At 30.1% G+C, this 16,774-nt stretch overlaps 1 protein-coding gene across 1 annotated transcript in view; it reads right to left on the bottom strand.

Annotated features, from left to right (window-relative positions):
• The window catches only part of LOC149543242 (putative CoA ligase CCL7), a 36,037-nt gene that overhangs the window by 6,467 nt on the left and 12,796 nt on the right, over positions 1 to 16,774 (bottom strand). The window contains exons 2-3 of the mRNA XM_089798087.1: positions 16,071 to 16,257; positions 5,088 to 5,233 (exon numbers count right to left, since the gene is read on the bottom strand). Of these exons, the coding sequence (XP_089654213.1) occupies positions 5,088 to 5,233; positions 16,071 to 16,257 (333 nt within the window). The remainder of the gene's footprint in view (positions 1 to 5,087; positions 5,234 to 16,070; positions 16,258 to 16,774) is intronic.

Raw genomic sequence — 16,774 nt, 5'->3', positions numbered from 1 at the left:
TTAAGGTTTGGCATAAATTTTCTCAAATCTGCTTCTTAAATGCTTCAAATTATCTTCAATTATCTCTTTAATCTCCTCCACAAGTTCTTCTAAGTTCCAAATTCTCAAATCATGATTAATTACTTTGATTTCAATCCTTATAAATACCTAAAACCTGATGTGCATTAATTATTCATGTACGCATAACTCAAAAAAGTGTTTATGTATCCAGTAGGTTGAATTTATTTCTTATGCTCACATATGATCTTAGATCCTTATGTGCTCTTAACTGTAGCTTTTAGAAATTATTTCTATGTTTCTCATAAGTGCAAAAAACTTTATGTCACCATTTCATGGTCTAATGAATTTTTAAGTGTATTATCCCTTATTTCTCTAATGAATTGAATGTTTCAGTTGATAAGGGTTTCTCAGCTACTACTACTAATTTCAACTTTTTCTCTAATGTTTCCTTTTTATTCTCTATCCATACTTGAGTGATTGATGGTGATATTTCTTTAACAAATGTTTTGTCTAATCTTTCATTTTTTTTTCCTTTCACATTCTCATTCCTTCTTACAATGTTGCTTGCATTCCTTCTAAAGTTCTTATTTTGTGATCTCATGTTGTTCATTCTACAAAACCTTGTTGTATGTCCCATATTGTTGCAAATTTGACATGCTGTAAAATTATTCCCATATCTAGGTCCAAATTGATTTGTTTGTAATCTAAAATCCCTGAAAATCTTTCCAAAATTGTTGTACTTATAACACACAACTTAATTTCTTATGACATTTGTTTATCCCAATGGTCTACTAGCTGCATAGTTAGTACTTTCATACATTCCATTATTATATCAAGGTTTCCTACATTCATTAGATTTATGTCCATAAGAAAATAAATTATAACAATAACCAAAAATGGGTTTAGTATAATTACCTGTATAGACCTTATTCATGTGTCCAATCTGATTACATGAAAAGCATCTTCCTTTAAATAGTATCCTTACTTCTTCACATTGTTTAGTTTGATTAGGTACTTCTTTGTTCATGTCTTTTTGTTGATTAGGTTGTTGGTTCACTAGATCTTGTTCCTTAGTAACTTCAAATCCTTTAGATGATTCTCCTCCATTGTATCCAATTCCTATATTGTCTCCAAGTACTCTTTGTACCATAATATGTTCATCAAGCTTCTCAGTGCTTGAATGTAACTTCTCAAGATGTTTCTTTGTCTTTGTAAGTTCTTCTTTTACGATAGTGTTGCATTTCTCAAGTTTCATATGTTATAGCTTTGTTGTCTCAAGTTCAAATGTCACTTTGGTAAGTTTGGATTTTAGATCTCCAATCTCAAATCTCAAATCTGGTTGACTTTCTTTTCATCTTCCATCATACTCATCTTCAAGTTTATAATCTCAAGCTCGTGTTTCAGAATTTTAGTTTCCTTCTTAAGCTTAGAAACTGCTTCACAATCCTTGATCTAATCATGTGACTCTTTCTTCTTGGACTTAGATGATTCAATCTTCTCTTTCAACTTTTGAATGAAATCTTGTACATCTCTAAGTTTGATTTTCATTTTGCTCCTTTCTTTTGTAACTACATCAAGTTCCTCAAGAGCTTCTTCAAGATTCTTCTGCAACTAATCCATATCCATAGAGATCTTACTCAAGTTGTTTTGCCTTCTCTAAGTAACTTTTCTTTAATACCAATTGTTAGAAATAGGGAATAGTGAGAGGGGGTTGGGGTGAATCAGTGTTCCATAATTTTTTATCCAACTATGTATATCATTAATAAAATTTAAACTTGCATATATGATCAAACTAAAAAGTAAATATAACCATAACACAATGAAACTCGTAACACCATTATTTGTTAAGTAGGGAAACCTTGGCCAAGGGAAAACCCTGGTGGGGATGGTACCCACAAATGATCCACTAATCAAAAGTATCGTGTGAAAGATATTGACTCTACTAGGAGTCTATTACATTTGTATAGTGTATTTGTATAGTGTATTTGTCCTTGTTAGAGGACTAGAACATGTTAGAAGCCTCAACCCATGTATATACAATAGTAAAAACTACAAAGACCTTTACATAGTGCTAATATCTTCAATATCTAATCTATCCTTAAGGTTCCTTCTTCAAAAGGTTTCATACATCTGTACTTCATTGTACTATCATCATATGTGTATCAATACTAATAATAGAAAGTGTACACTTAGACATTATTACAATACAATGCCACACTTATTACAAAAAAAAGTTATTCCTTTATACCAAATTATTTCATCTTGTCGACCTTACTGCTTGATAACTTGCTAAATCTTTTGAATTAACCTTGTCTGCATTTGGGTTAACATCTAGGATGTTGTCCCAACATTGTTAAGTCATTTTTTTGGTTTAAAAAAAAAATCCCTTAACCAAAATTCCTTTACTCTCTCATCTATTGTGTTCTACTTGTCATAACATGTATTTGAATAAATGTCCATAACTTGACTTGTACGATGTACACTTTTAACCACATGCTATATACATCTTGTACTACCTTCCCTTAACAACACATAGCCTCAAGTTCTTCCAATAAACCACACTAAAAGAAATACTACAATTGTTCATTATTTTGTTGAATAATACTTAGACAATTTTCTAAGTCCAAGTATCCAAAATTCCATAATATGTTTTTTTGTCTTCATAGTAGGTGTATGTTTCCATAAATGACAACCCTATATCAGTGTCATACATCCTCTTCATCAAATTACTAACAAAGGTGTCGAATAAAATATTTTCATGAATTCTTACACGAGATTTTATGGAATATTTTGGAAAATATTGAGTGTTTATGTGTTGCATTAGTGACTTGGTTTGTCATTTATGCCAACATATCGTCTTTCTAATGAGTACTAATAGAGTTGTAGAGGAAGATTTATTTTGTGTGGTTAGAGTATTGACAGTTATGTTATGAAGAGTTATATTAGAATTTTGGAATGTGTTCTAATGTTGTGCCTAATGCCATAGAAATGATTATGAAGACTAAACAAAGTTATGTGAAGTTTTCTGGTGACAATTTTTAGAGGAGGTTGTAGGAAACAAAGTACTAGTATTGGCCTATATCTTTTTAGAAAGATAAAAGTTTTTTCAGTGGGATTGGATGTTAGTTGAAACATATTCATGATGTTATGGTTGATGTAGCAAATCCAAATAATAAATCTCTAAAGAGTTGTGAAGGATAATGTGTGGATTATTCCTTGGAGTCCAACTGAGTGTTGTAATTTATGTAATTTGTAATGTAACATGTGGAATCTATTTGTAATGTCTTATGGTGGTCCTATATTATTCATTGTACATTGGGAAAGTATCAAGGCTGACTTAATTAGTTATTAGGAATTGGTATAAAAGAAATATGTTTCCTTGGTTGTAATCTTCTATGAGATCATATGTTATTGATGTTATGTTATGCAAGCCTTGGATGTGGAGTTGTGAGATACAAATAAATGTTTAATTCTAAGGATTAATTGTGGACTTTAAAAGAATTGTATTGGAAAATAAGTTATTTTTTGGTTAGTTCATCTATTATATTTAATATCCTAAAGATTTTTTTGAGGCAATTTGAACAGTGAGTTTATTTATCTTGGTGCTTATTCTGAAGCAATTTGGACATTGGGTTCAATCGTCTTCCTTTCAACTCCTAAAATGGTTGGCACGACTCCTAACAGGATTGGAATCTTCTAACAAAGATTCAAAATATCCCAATAGAGACTCATATGTACTAATTGTATTCATTTGGCTCCTAACAAGGTCACATCCTTCCACAAGATACTTTTATATTAGTACATCATCTTGTGGGCATCATTCCCATTAAGGTTTTCCCTCAGATCAAGGGCTTCCCTAGTTAACATATCTTTTGTAACATTACATAATTATTATCTTATGGTTTCTATACCTTTTGATTACATGTTTCATATTTGTTAAAGTTGATAAAAGTTATTTAAAGAATATAACTGATTCAACCCCCAAGTTATATTGGTGGACTTTACTTGCTAACATAAAATGCATTTCCATAGACATTCACAAACTTACCATATCAAATCTTCCCCTTCTTCTTTGGCATCAATTTTTCTCTACTTTCATATTTCTCCTTCTCCTTCCTCTTGCCTTCTACTATCTCTAGTTTCAAGTAGGAAGGGGGATAAAATCCTTTCTCTATGAGATAATTTGTCTACCAGTCTAATCCCACAATCTATTTTAACTTTCCCATTTCTGTAGAAGTTCTACATTTCTTGCTATTACTAGTTTATTTTTCTCTAAAATTAATAAAATTAAATTCTATTATAAAATTTTAATTTATTTTACATGATAAATTCATATACCATACTTCTAGAAGCTTTAGACAAGATAGTTTTTCCACCTTCTATGAGATTTAATAAGGCAACATTCATGTTTGATGTATGCATGAACAAAGTCAAATATATTGTTCTCATGAAATTAATCAAATTCTTTGGAAGTTAAATTTAAAAGAGAATCATAAAATAATATATTTTATTATTGGATCAATCATGTCCTTATGTTTAATACTTGAGTTCCAAGCTCATTAATCCTAACTTCCATGCTTTAGTCAAATGGGACCAAGTCAAATTTACTCAAGAGTCCATCCTTGGCATGACTTGTATGGCTTGGTTGGACCTATGTAATTCCTAAGTCACCCAAACAATGTTGTAATCAATCCTACCACTAAATAAAGGATCCAAACATCACACACAACAAAAATGCAATAGATTCAACTTTAACTTGGATTTAACATCTTAATAATTAATAAAAATCATTCAAAATTTTTGACTCAAAAATACTCATCGACAATAGCTAAAAAATTATTTAAGTAAATAAACAAAAAAAATCATCAAGCTTCAAATATCTCAAGAACTCAATAAGTTTTAATTAATAAAATGTTAGATAGAGTTTTTGACTATGATTCAAAAATATAGATGAGGGAACAGTAATTATATAAGATCCTATAGTTATTATTAAATGTGCATGTTAAAATTTCAAGTTAAGTGCTAATTATTTTCTAGGTTTTCAAATTGAATATGATTAAGAATTAAAAATGTAGACATTATCTTACCTGGAATCCTTTACACTTGATTAGTTCCTTAATGCGATCAATGACAAATAAGTTACCATTCTCATCAAAGTAGCTGAGATCTCCTGTGTGTAACCAACCATCCTCTTCTAATGAATCTTTAGTCGCAATTGGGTTATTGAAGTATCCTACAAGTTGCCAAAAAAATCTAATTTATCTATTTTTTACCTTTTTTCTTTTAGAGAATTCTAAACTTTAAAGTAGACGAATCCAATCTTGCCTACTAGTCTATTTACTCTAAAGAACATGAACATTTACAAAATAAATTGGTGTAGATGTATGACTATTCAAAGAAACGTTGTAGAAGTATATAAAAATTTGACAAAATATGAAATATATTGATAAGATAATTAAAGTATGAGGTGATACTAGAGAAAATACACCTATATCTACTTCATTGTTGTTAAGGTGTCCTTTTACTACTTTGCAAAGGCCACATGCACATACTCCAATTTATTATAGATTATAATTACAAAATTTTGGAGAAATTTTGGTGAATATTGATGTTCTAAACCTTCTAGAAAATTTATTTAAAAAGGATGGGAAATATGGCACTATTGAAAAATGTTCTTCTTTGCTAATGACATTTCATTTTATGTGGCTCATGTTCCTTATTATAAGGAGTCTGTGGAAAAATGAATAATGATAAAAACATCATTTATTCCAATTAAGGGGGAAAAATTTGAGGATAATAATGTTACATAAAAACTATTCTAAGATTATTATTTTAATGGAGAAAATGAAGATTTTTTTTTTGATGGGTAAGAAGCCAGAGCCAAGATTAATTTTAATGTAATGTGATTAATTATTATTTATTAAGCACAAGTAGATTTGAACCCAAGACCTCTTTGGTAAGATGCTCATAATTTATTGTTGTGTTGTAGACTCTTGCCTTGAAAATGAAGAAATCTTGATTCACAAGTGGATGCAACATAATTAGGAGTGGGTATGTTTTTTAGATTTGGTCCTTAAATATTTCACAGAGGATAATGGACCAAAAAATATGGTACAAATAGTGACAAATGTATCATATGCACTTGTAAAGTGTCATATAGTTAATTGATCATCCTACAAACATTTGGTGGACTCTTGTTGTAAATGCAATAAATATTACACTTAAAGATATGGAAAACCTTGATTGGGTAATAATACTTTCTAGTGATTGTAGAAATTTGCAGATAGATGCTTATGTAAATCACCATAATTCACATTTACTCTTCTAAGTCTTATCCAAGATGGAATTTGTCCTATCTAGATAGGGACTAAATACGCATCATACACCATCCTCTTAGAGATGATACTTGAGAGACAAGTAGCAATGTAATTAATATTTATCAAAATAGAATGGAATTATTGAGCTAAGTCCAAGAAAAGATAGGGGAAAGGGTTATATATATATATATATATATATATATATATTGAAGAATGATGATATTGATGTGATATTAAATATATTGTTTATTCATGAGAGTGATTAGATATGGAGATGCTAATGCATCTAAATGGTATAGGTGCATGACTACATTGATGCCATGTTTGACCAAATAAAGGTTGTTGCAAAGAAAAAGAGACCCATATTGAGACTCTGAAATAAACATATCCAAAAATTCATTCTTCACAAATGAGAAAAGTCCGAAGATTCATTAATTGCACATATTTCTTTCCATATATTGGGGCCTAGAAATTCTAGGGATAGAGAGTTTTAGAATGATTAAAGGAATATTTTTAAGAAAATATATAATTTTATTATATTTTTAATCATAGTAAACAATTCCAAATTAAACACTCCATTGTTAGTGGTCACTTCAAAATATCAGATGTCTAATGCAATCATTATAGTGCTTACAAATTTATGATTTATTACTTTGTATTTTACCAAGTATATAGAAAGATAAATCTAGTTCTTCTACATGTTCCTTAGCATATTTTTATAACTAAATTTTTGTGTACTACGTGTAAATTTGCATTGCCCAACTATTGCCTACACATTATCCCCAAACTTAAACCTTTGGTTGTTAAACTCATCCTCCTATTAAGAAACTCTAGGAACTTTAGTAAATTCTAAATCCCTAGATTTCTATATCCCTATATAGACAAGAGAAAGGATAAGGAAATTATTTAGAGAGTTAATTATCTAAAATAAGTAACTTATTAAAAAATTATTTCTATATATGTATATGCATTCAAGTAGTTAGGGATAGTTAACCAATCAAATATGTTTCCTTAAGATAAAAATATACTATTGAATACAAGTGACATGGATGAAACATAAGAAAATATAGATTATTACAAATATCTTATTCTTACGACTTGAGGGAAAAAAATCTTATGTAAAGCTAATTAACTATGTGTAAAAATAACTCAAGAGAGGTTAGAGAATAACATTATTCAGATCACTACCTTTATTGAAATGAATTTTAGTAAAGAAAACATATCCAAATACAAATTTGAGTCTCAACAACTAGGTATGATGATATGCCCATTTGAAAAAGACTTCTCAACAAAGGAGAAAAATACAAATCTATAGGAAAAACCTTTTATTTGAAAGATAGAATGTGAGAAGGACTACAAAGTCTCCTATAATTATGTTTCATCAAACATTAAAAACAAGAAGATGAAAATTAATTATGAAGCTCAAAGAAGCTACAAATAATTATCAAATAATACGTCCTAAATAAGAAACATGTAATAAAATCATGTTGAAGATTAAGCAAAGAAACACAAGTCAACATGAATGACCTTTATAATGCTACTCAAATGATAAGATATTAATAATAACCAAGGTATTTAATGAAAGAACCAAAACAAAATGGAAAAAAAAATATAAATTTTCTTTCTTTTATACAATTGCTTAAGACTGAGATTATGGAATGAATCATATTCATAATAGAAATCATACTAATTGTCTAAGAATGAGATTGCATATAATCAAATCTATTCAAAATAGATGTCACTCTAACCATCTAAGATTGAGATATTAGAATGAGTTATATTCACAATAAATAATGTTACATAAAAACTATTCTAAGATTATTATTTTAATGGAGAAAATGAAGATTTTTTTTTTTTTCATGGGTAAGAGGCCTGAGCCAAGATTAATTCTAATGTGTTGTGATTAATTATTATTATTTATTAAGCACAAGTAGCTTTGAACCCAAGACCTCTTTGGTAAGAGGCTCATAATTTACTATTGTGTTGTAGACTCTTGCCTTGAAAATGAAGAAATCTTGATTCACAAGTGGATGCAACATAATTAGGAGTGGGTGTATTTTTTAGATTTGGTCCTTAAAGATTTCACAGAGGATATTGGACCAAAAAATATGGTACAAATAGTGACAAATGTATCATATGCACTTGTAAAGTGTCAGATAGTTAATTGATCATCCTACAAACATTTGTTGGACTCCTATTGTAAATGTAATAAATATTACAATTAAAGATATGGAAAACCTTGATTGGGTAATAATACTTTCTAGTGATTGTAGAAATTTGTAGATAGATGCTTATGTAAATCACCATAATTCTCATTTACTCTTCTAAGTCTTCTCCAAGATGGAATTCATCCTATCTAGACAGGGATTAAATATGCATCATACACCACCCTCTTAGAGATGATACTTGAGAGACAAGCGACAACGTAATTAATAGTTATCAAAATAGAATGAGATTATTGACCTAAGTCCAAGAAAAGATAGGGGAAAGCGTGATATATATTTTGAAGAATGGTGATATTGAGGTGATATTAAATATATTGTTTATTCATGAGAGTGATTAGATATGGAGATGCCAATGTGTGAGGCCTCACCCTGACCCTTCGTAGCCTTAGTTGTTACACTATTATTTTGATACTCACGACTCGAGATGTCAAGACATTATCTGATGCTTAGAACATATTATATTATTTCATGTTGTGTGATGTTACTTCCAGATATTTGATGTTCATCATTTAAGGTTTTAGGTATAAGTATGTTGATGAATTAAGTAAAATGAAGGATTAACACATTGATTTTGGAATCTTAATGATTAAGGATATAAGTAGGATGAAAGAAACCCTGATTGATGTATGTTTCAATTTATGTGAATTTTTGATACGTATATATATATATATATATATATATATATATATATATATATATATATATATATATATATATATATATATCTGATTTTACGGGACTACTGATGTGTGCAATGAGTGTGCAGATATTTTAGCCAAAAAAATCGACGAAGGAACAGAACTGATCTCTATGTGCTAATTTTGGAAACCTTGTTGTTTGTAATTCAAGTATTTTAATTGTGAGATGTATGTATGTATCTTTCTATGATCAGTAAATGTTAATGTTTGTAACTGTGTTCTTTTAGTGTCGCTTGACACTCGTGAATTGTTTATGTTCTTTAGTGTGCTAGTTAGGGTTAGTTGTGTAACCATTGGACCTAAGTCAGTTTTAGTTAGTTTCTTTTTAATTTGGTTCTTAATCTAGTTTAGTCACCCTTAATCTGGATTAGTGCTTAATCTACTTTTTTTTTAGAGTTTTTAGTTGGTCCTAATTATTTCCTAGCTTTTGTTTGGCTCCAAACCTATTCCTAAGGCTTTAAAACATGAAATATTTATGCCCAAAAGGTATGGGTATGGGTTGGGGGTCTTTTCCAACCCCTAAGCCCCTTTTTTTGACTTTTGAGATCACTCAAAAAGTCTCTTTTTGCCTTTGTGCGAAAATTGACTATGGCTACCATGAGTTGCATCACCTCACCTCCACCTAGTGATTAACCATAGTGTGGGTTGAGTTAGGAACTTCTAGATTTGTAGGTGGGTGGGAGAAGTTATTGCTCCTTTTGGTGGGTGAGTTTGAGGCTTATTTAGAGGCCCTTCTTGGAGTAGTTTAGAGGTTAACCAATCTCTACTTTCAAAAAGGAGTCTTGGAAGGTTGAAGCAAGGAAGGAAAGAACTCTTCTCAATTTGATCATTTACCATAACTCTTTGGTGAAGGTAGGGATTCTTCACTCCTTTGTATTGTTCTTCATGTTGTCTATGCTTGAATCATGTATAAGTTGATGAGTTGTTCTTTGTTTGTGCTTGCTTGTGTGTTGGGATGGGTTTGGAGGGATTCTTGTTTGTTTCTTGATGCATTCTTATGCTTGTCTTGATGTTTTGTGTTTTGAGAGAATTTGATGGGGATTGTTATGGCATCACTCACCCTTGTATAGGGAAGAAGTGGCCATGTATAGGGTTAGGGCCTTAGTTGGACCTCAATGGTGAAGAGTCTCCTTTCATGGTGAGAGGAGGGAAAAAGGGTAGGGTATATGGGCCCCTACTGGTCATCACATACCTTGTTGATATCGTGAAATCTTCAATATGGAAAAGAATGAACATCCTTGTGATAGTAGCCTCGAAAGGGCCTTGTAAAAGAATGGAAATTCTTGAAGTTTTAACCCCAAAAGGGTTATGGTATGGTATGGTGATTGACATCTCCCATTGAGAAAATCCACCCCCCCCTAGTCAGGTCCTATGTTTGGATCTATTGTGTAAAACTGGGTTAGGGTGTATGCTTGAATTATTCTTGATGTTGTGATGATTCACCCAGGTTCAACTCTTGTTCTTATTGTATTCCTTGAAGTTTTGAAGTATTGGAAGAAAGCACTTGTGAAATATTTTGAAGAGATTTCAATTGATTTGAAAAATTATGTAAAATATAATTGAATTTTGATGTATTGGCGGGCAAAGACATCGGGTTTTCTTACTGGTTCTTTCCCGATGGAGCCTTGAACCAGGATGAATGATATAGAAAGAAGGGGAAAAAAAAAGATTATGAAAACCTTCTTGTATTGTTCTCATGTGATTTTCAAGCTTTTGCATGTGTTTAAGAGAAAATAGAATGATAGATAATGCCCTTGAATTCTGAATTTCCAAGTTTCAATTATGTAATGAAAAGCAATTGGATATGTTAAAGTTTTCAATTTGATGTTATAGGTATTAAGAGGAAATAGAAATACTACATTGTGAGCACAAAGTTAATTCTCTCATTGTTAAGTTTCATAGTTGACACAATCGAATTTGAGTAAGAAACTTTGCACCACTTTGAATTCTAAAAATAAGGAACATACACTTTTGTTATATGATGGTCGTTAAAACATAAATTATAGAAAGAAATAAGAATAACCATATTCACATACTGGTATGAGCATGTTGTCCTTAGGAAGAGAAGTTGATAAATCTATGTCACTCATGGTCTTCCCATATGTGAGTGATTATGTCTTTACACCAACTTAATTTATGCTTGATATTGTGTTGAGAGTAATTTGAAGGAAGAACCGTGTACCTTGATACTCCTTTAAGAATGATCAGAACATTATCATCTTGATATTTTTATCTTCTTAGTTTTCTTAAGAATAGGTTCAGTTACAATGTTGTCTAGTTATGTGTTCAATCAGTCATAATAGATAGTTAATGGATATGTAGATGGTTAAACTAGTTATATGGATATCATTGAAGTGAACTACTTTTAATGTTTCATGAAATTTGTTAACCAGGAATTCTTGTAAGATCCATGTAGACTTATGTTGGAATTTCAACAATGGTTTATATTAAGATTTCCTAATTAGAATGGAATTTCTATCATTAATGCAATGTCAGAACATTAACAACTTGAAAGTTAATTTAGTCTCAGAGAGAGGAGAGATAAGTAATGTAAGTTTTATCATATATATATATATATATATATATATATATATATATAGGAGAGACCTGTAGAAAGTATATTTAACATTCTGGAAAATGTATGGGTTGTCAAAAAGGGAAACTCAGTCTATTACAGACATATAAAATAATAGCCTATATAAAATATTATTACTTTGATGGCAAGTGGAAGATATTCATTTCATAAACTCACCTTATTTAAATAGCAAGTTAGACTTAAGTCCCTCCATGATGCGACCCCATAGGTGGGATAGTTGCACAATAAATGTGATTAGAAATGCATAATATTCCTTCATGCATCTGCCTAGTTGAATCCCTCTCCAAGACCATCCAATCAACATTAATTTTGGGAAATGTGTATGTCAACAAAATTACATAGGCATAAATGCCTTGAGATACGTATGGAGATTTTCCTTTCTAAAACCGTGGGGTGGATTTGACTTGTGTCAAATTGCTTGGGAGGAGAGCAAGAAAATGTTTTAATGTTAAATATAACTAACTCTTGCATCCCCATATTTCTCCTCTCCACTCCATGCGTTGACCTTGCCTTGCATGGGAGGGCAAGTGAATATTTTTTAAAAAGAATTTTAACCTTCCATTCGCACCCTCCAATCCCCTTCACCATCAAGCACTCGGGGATCATGCAGGGTGAGTGGAGATAGGCCTGCATCAGCCTATAAGGCCATGGGGCAGTGCACTATCCTTGTAGACAGGCCCCCTTGTCATAGGTAGATATTAGATTTGGGGGGGGTGGTGATTTGATATTATATTTGATAATTGTTTTTTTTGGTGATGAGTAGTGGCTAGTTAGTAGGTTATAGGTAGTAGTTTAGTATTTAGATTAGTAGATATGTTATGATTTTGGAAAGTAGAATAATATTTTTTTTAGTTAGAATAGGATTTGGTAATATTTTTAAATGTGACTTTTGCATAGTGGTAGAATTTTAGGAACTTGTTTTTGAAGTTAATTTAACAAAGATAGTATCTTAATTATTCATTTTTTTTTTCATTAATTTTAGATAATTTTATTAATTATTGTTAAATAAGATTAGATTTAAATTGTTGTTAGATTAGTGACTTGGTTATTAGGTTGTTTATTAAGTTCTAATTTAAAAGTTTTAACTTGAAATTTGAATGTTTTATTAATTAGTTTATACTATCGTGAGAATTGTTAGAATGATTTTATTATGGACTTTATTAATGTGAATTTAAATTTATGATAGCTTCAAATAAAGTTGAGATTAAATTATAGATTATTGAATTTATTCTAGATATCGATTTCAAGTGTAAATGATAAGTGAATAAGTTAGAGTAGATTTTGGATTCTAGTTTTTAAACGTAGTTAGCATGCGTTAAATAGTTAATGAAAGGGTCTAGCCAATTAGATCATCTTTAGGGTTAGTGGTACATTACTCGTAATTAAATTGTATCATTAAAACAATTGATAGATTTTGAATTTATTAAATGGATTAGTCGTTAAATTTTATTAACGGATTTGCTAAGAGACTTTTAGTTCACTCAAATAATCTCTTTGACAAAGTGTTTAAACTGAGTTGTAACCCTGTTAAATATCAATGGTGATCTTGCATGCAACTTCTTTGTACCTTTGGTTATTTGATTCTTAAACCCCTCTGTCATTTTACTCTATTGTAGTTAAACATCTAAACCTTTGTCGATCATATTATACTAATTAAAAAAAACAAAAAGATTGTGTGAGTTTTTGCCCTCATAGTTTGGGCATGACACAATGCATCTAAATAGTATAGATGCATAACTACATTGATACCATGTTCAACCAAATAAAGGTTGTTGCAAAGAAAAAGAGCCCCATATTGAGACTCTAAAATAAACATATCCAAAAAATTCATTCTTCACAAATGAGAAAAGTCCAAAGATTCATTGCACATGTTTCTTTCCATATATTGAACTTGAAGTGTTATACACAAAGAAGTCTAGGAAAATTATATCCATGTAGGATGTTTAGGTGAATGAGATTTCTTGAAGGCTATTCAAAATATACATGTTTGATTTTTTAAAGGATAACACCATTTGTATTGAGTGCAAAAGACTTTCCACTGTTAGGAGACATTTTTAAGAGGTCTCACTGATATAGAGGGTGATTATGGCACAAGAGCACCTAGTTTTATGGTGAAATATGCACGAACTTGTTTCCATGACTACCTCTTTAGTGATTTAGCTTATATCCCATGTTCTAAGATCTTCTATTAAGAGTAACTAGTATACTTGTAGATACATTCACTATACAATGAGGAATACATTTACCTTCAAGAGGGTAATGAAGCCTACAATTGTACATATTACCTTATATCTCATTGATGGGAATATTATTTCATAGATAAGAATCCAACATCTTGATGAAATGTATATCAATAGGAGCCAATACAAGTTGATAATGATGCTAAACAAACATGATTGGTTCCAGGAATTAGTTTGGAGGAGCTTTAAAATATGGGGCCTAGAAATTCTAGGGATAGAGAGTTTTAGAATGATTAAAGGAATCTTTTTAAGAAAATATATAATTTTATTATATTTTTTATCATAGCAAACAATTCCAAACTAAACATTCCATTGGTAGTGGTCACTTGAAAAGATCAGATGTCTAATGTAATCATTATAGTGCTTACAAATTTATTATTTATTACTTTGTATTTTACTAAGTATGTAGAAAGATAAATCTAGTTCTTCTACATGTTCCTTAGCATATTTTTATAACTAAATTTTTGTGTACTACATGTAAATTTGCATTGCCCAACTATTGCCTACACATTATCCCCAAACTTAAACCTTTGGTCATTAAACTCGTCCTCCTATCAAGAAACTCTAGAAACTTTAGTAAATTCTAAATCCCTAGATTTCTATATCCTATATAGACTAGAAAAAGGATAAGGAAATTATTTAGAGAGTTAATTATCTAAAATAAGTAACTTATTTAAGAAATAAATTGTTATATGTATATGCATTCAACAAGTTAGGGATAGTTAACTAATCAAATATGTTTCCTTAAGATAGAAATATACTATTAAATACAAGTGACATGGATGAAACATAAGAAAATATAGATTATTAAAAATATCTTATTCTTATGACTTGAGGGAAAAAAAAACCATAGGTAAAGTTAATTAACTATGTGTAAAAATATCTCAAGAGAGGTTAGAGAATAACATTATTCAAATGACTACCTTTACTGAAATGAATTTAGTAAGGAAAACATATCCAAAACACAAATTTGAGTCTCACCAACTAGGTATGATGATATAAACATCTAAAAAAGACTTCTCAACAAAGGAGAAAAAGACAAATCTATAGGAAAAAACTATTGTTTGAAAGAGACAACGTGAGAAGGACTACAAAGTCTCCTATAATTATGTTTCATCAAAGACTAAAAACAAGAAGATGAATATGAATTATGAAGCTCAAATAAGCTACAAATAATTATCAAATAATATGTCCTAAATAAAAAAATATGTAATAAAACCATGTTGAAGATTAAGAAAAGAAACATAAATCAACATGAACGACCTTTATAATGCTACTCAAATGATAAGATATTAATAATAACCAAGGTATTTAATGAAAGAACCCAAAAAACAAAATGGAAAAAATATATAAATTTGCTTTCTTGTATACAACTACTTAAGACTGAGATTAACGAATGAATCATATTCATAATAGAAATAATACTAATTGTCTAAGAATGAGATTGCATATAATCAAATCTATTCAAAATAGATGCCACTCTAACCATCTAAGATTGAGATTTTAAAATGAGTTATATTCACAATAAATATTGCACAACTTTAGTTGGCCTAGTGGTGGAGAATTTTTACTCTTGAAAGAGAGATCACAAGTTTACCATATATAAATCTTTCTATCTCTTTCTTTCTTTCTATGTAACAAAACTCACTTAAATAATAAGTCATAGTACAACTTTGTGAAACATCAGCTTGAATAATAATGGTGACTATACAACTTTATCAAATACTAACTTGAATAATAATGGTGATAGTGCAACTTTAGTAGCATGTAGATATGCAACATAATGATAATACTCTATGTAAATACTCAAAGTATGATTTGTATTCTAGTAGCCATCTCAAAATGCAATTGAGTCATAAGATCAAATTCAATTGGCATAGGTAAAGGTGAATTTGAAGCAGTTGAAACAAATTTTCAAGAATGCCAGATGTTGAATCATATTAGTATAAAATTAAATATAACATGCAAGAGTCAAAGGTTTTTAATGCATGTACCTTTCATGATAGGAGGCCCACGGATGCATATCTCTCCTTCTTGATTAGGAGGAACATGATTCCTTGTTTCTAGACTTGTAATTTTTGCTTCAATGCTTGGAAGTAATGTTCCTGAATGCCTAAAATCACTATTTCTTCCCCTAGGTGTCATTGTTGTAGCGCCACAAGCTTCAGTTAGACCATATACCTATTTACAAGAATACATTTTTTATTTAGCCTTCACTAATTTTACTACTTTCAAACTTATTCCATATGCTCTCTTTAGTATTCTAACGAAAACATCAAACTAGCTAATGCAATATAGACTTTTCATAAGAATGTAGATTCTAGGACTTGTTGAAAAACTTATGTGGGTTGAACAAAAACACATGAAGGTGTAAACCCCATGGCTTATGGTTTAGAATTTCACAATAGGCACATTTTGCATCAAATATACATAGTACAAATCACATGCAAAAGTGACAACCTTTTTTTCCCATGATTGGAATCCATCTTTCAATATTGACTATGTATTTGATTAACTCAAAATTTTGGGGACTTTTAAGAATCATCATTGACTTCTGAGAGAGAAAGACAACCAACAAAATGGATTTGTTTTTGTGTGGTGAGTCTATAAATGAATTGCAAATTCATATTCATTAGTATTTTAGCAGTTTCAATAATAGAATGACCTACGTATACATATAATGGATTCATGGGTCTTG

The sequence above is a fragment of the Cupressus sempervirens genome, chromosome 8, assembly GCF_028749045.1.
Source record: "Cupressus sempervirens isolate cs-2001-9-10 chromosome 8, ASM2874904v1, whole genome shotgun sequence".
NCBI lineage: Eukaryota > Viridiplantae > Streptophyta > Pinopsida > Cupressales > Cupressaceae > Cupressus > Cupressus sempervirens.
Note: the sequence above shows the minus strand (reverse complement) of the source record. Positions and strands in the feature narration are given on the sequence as shown.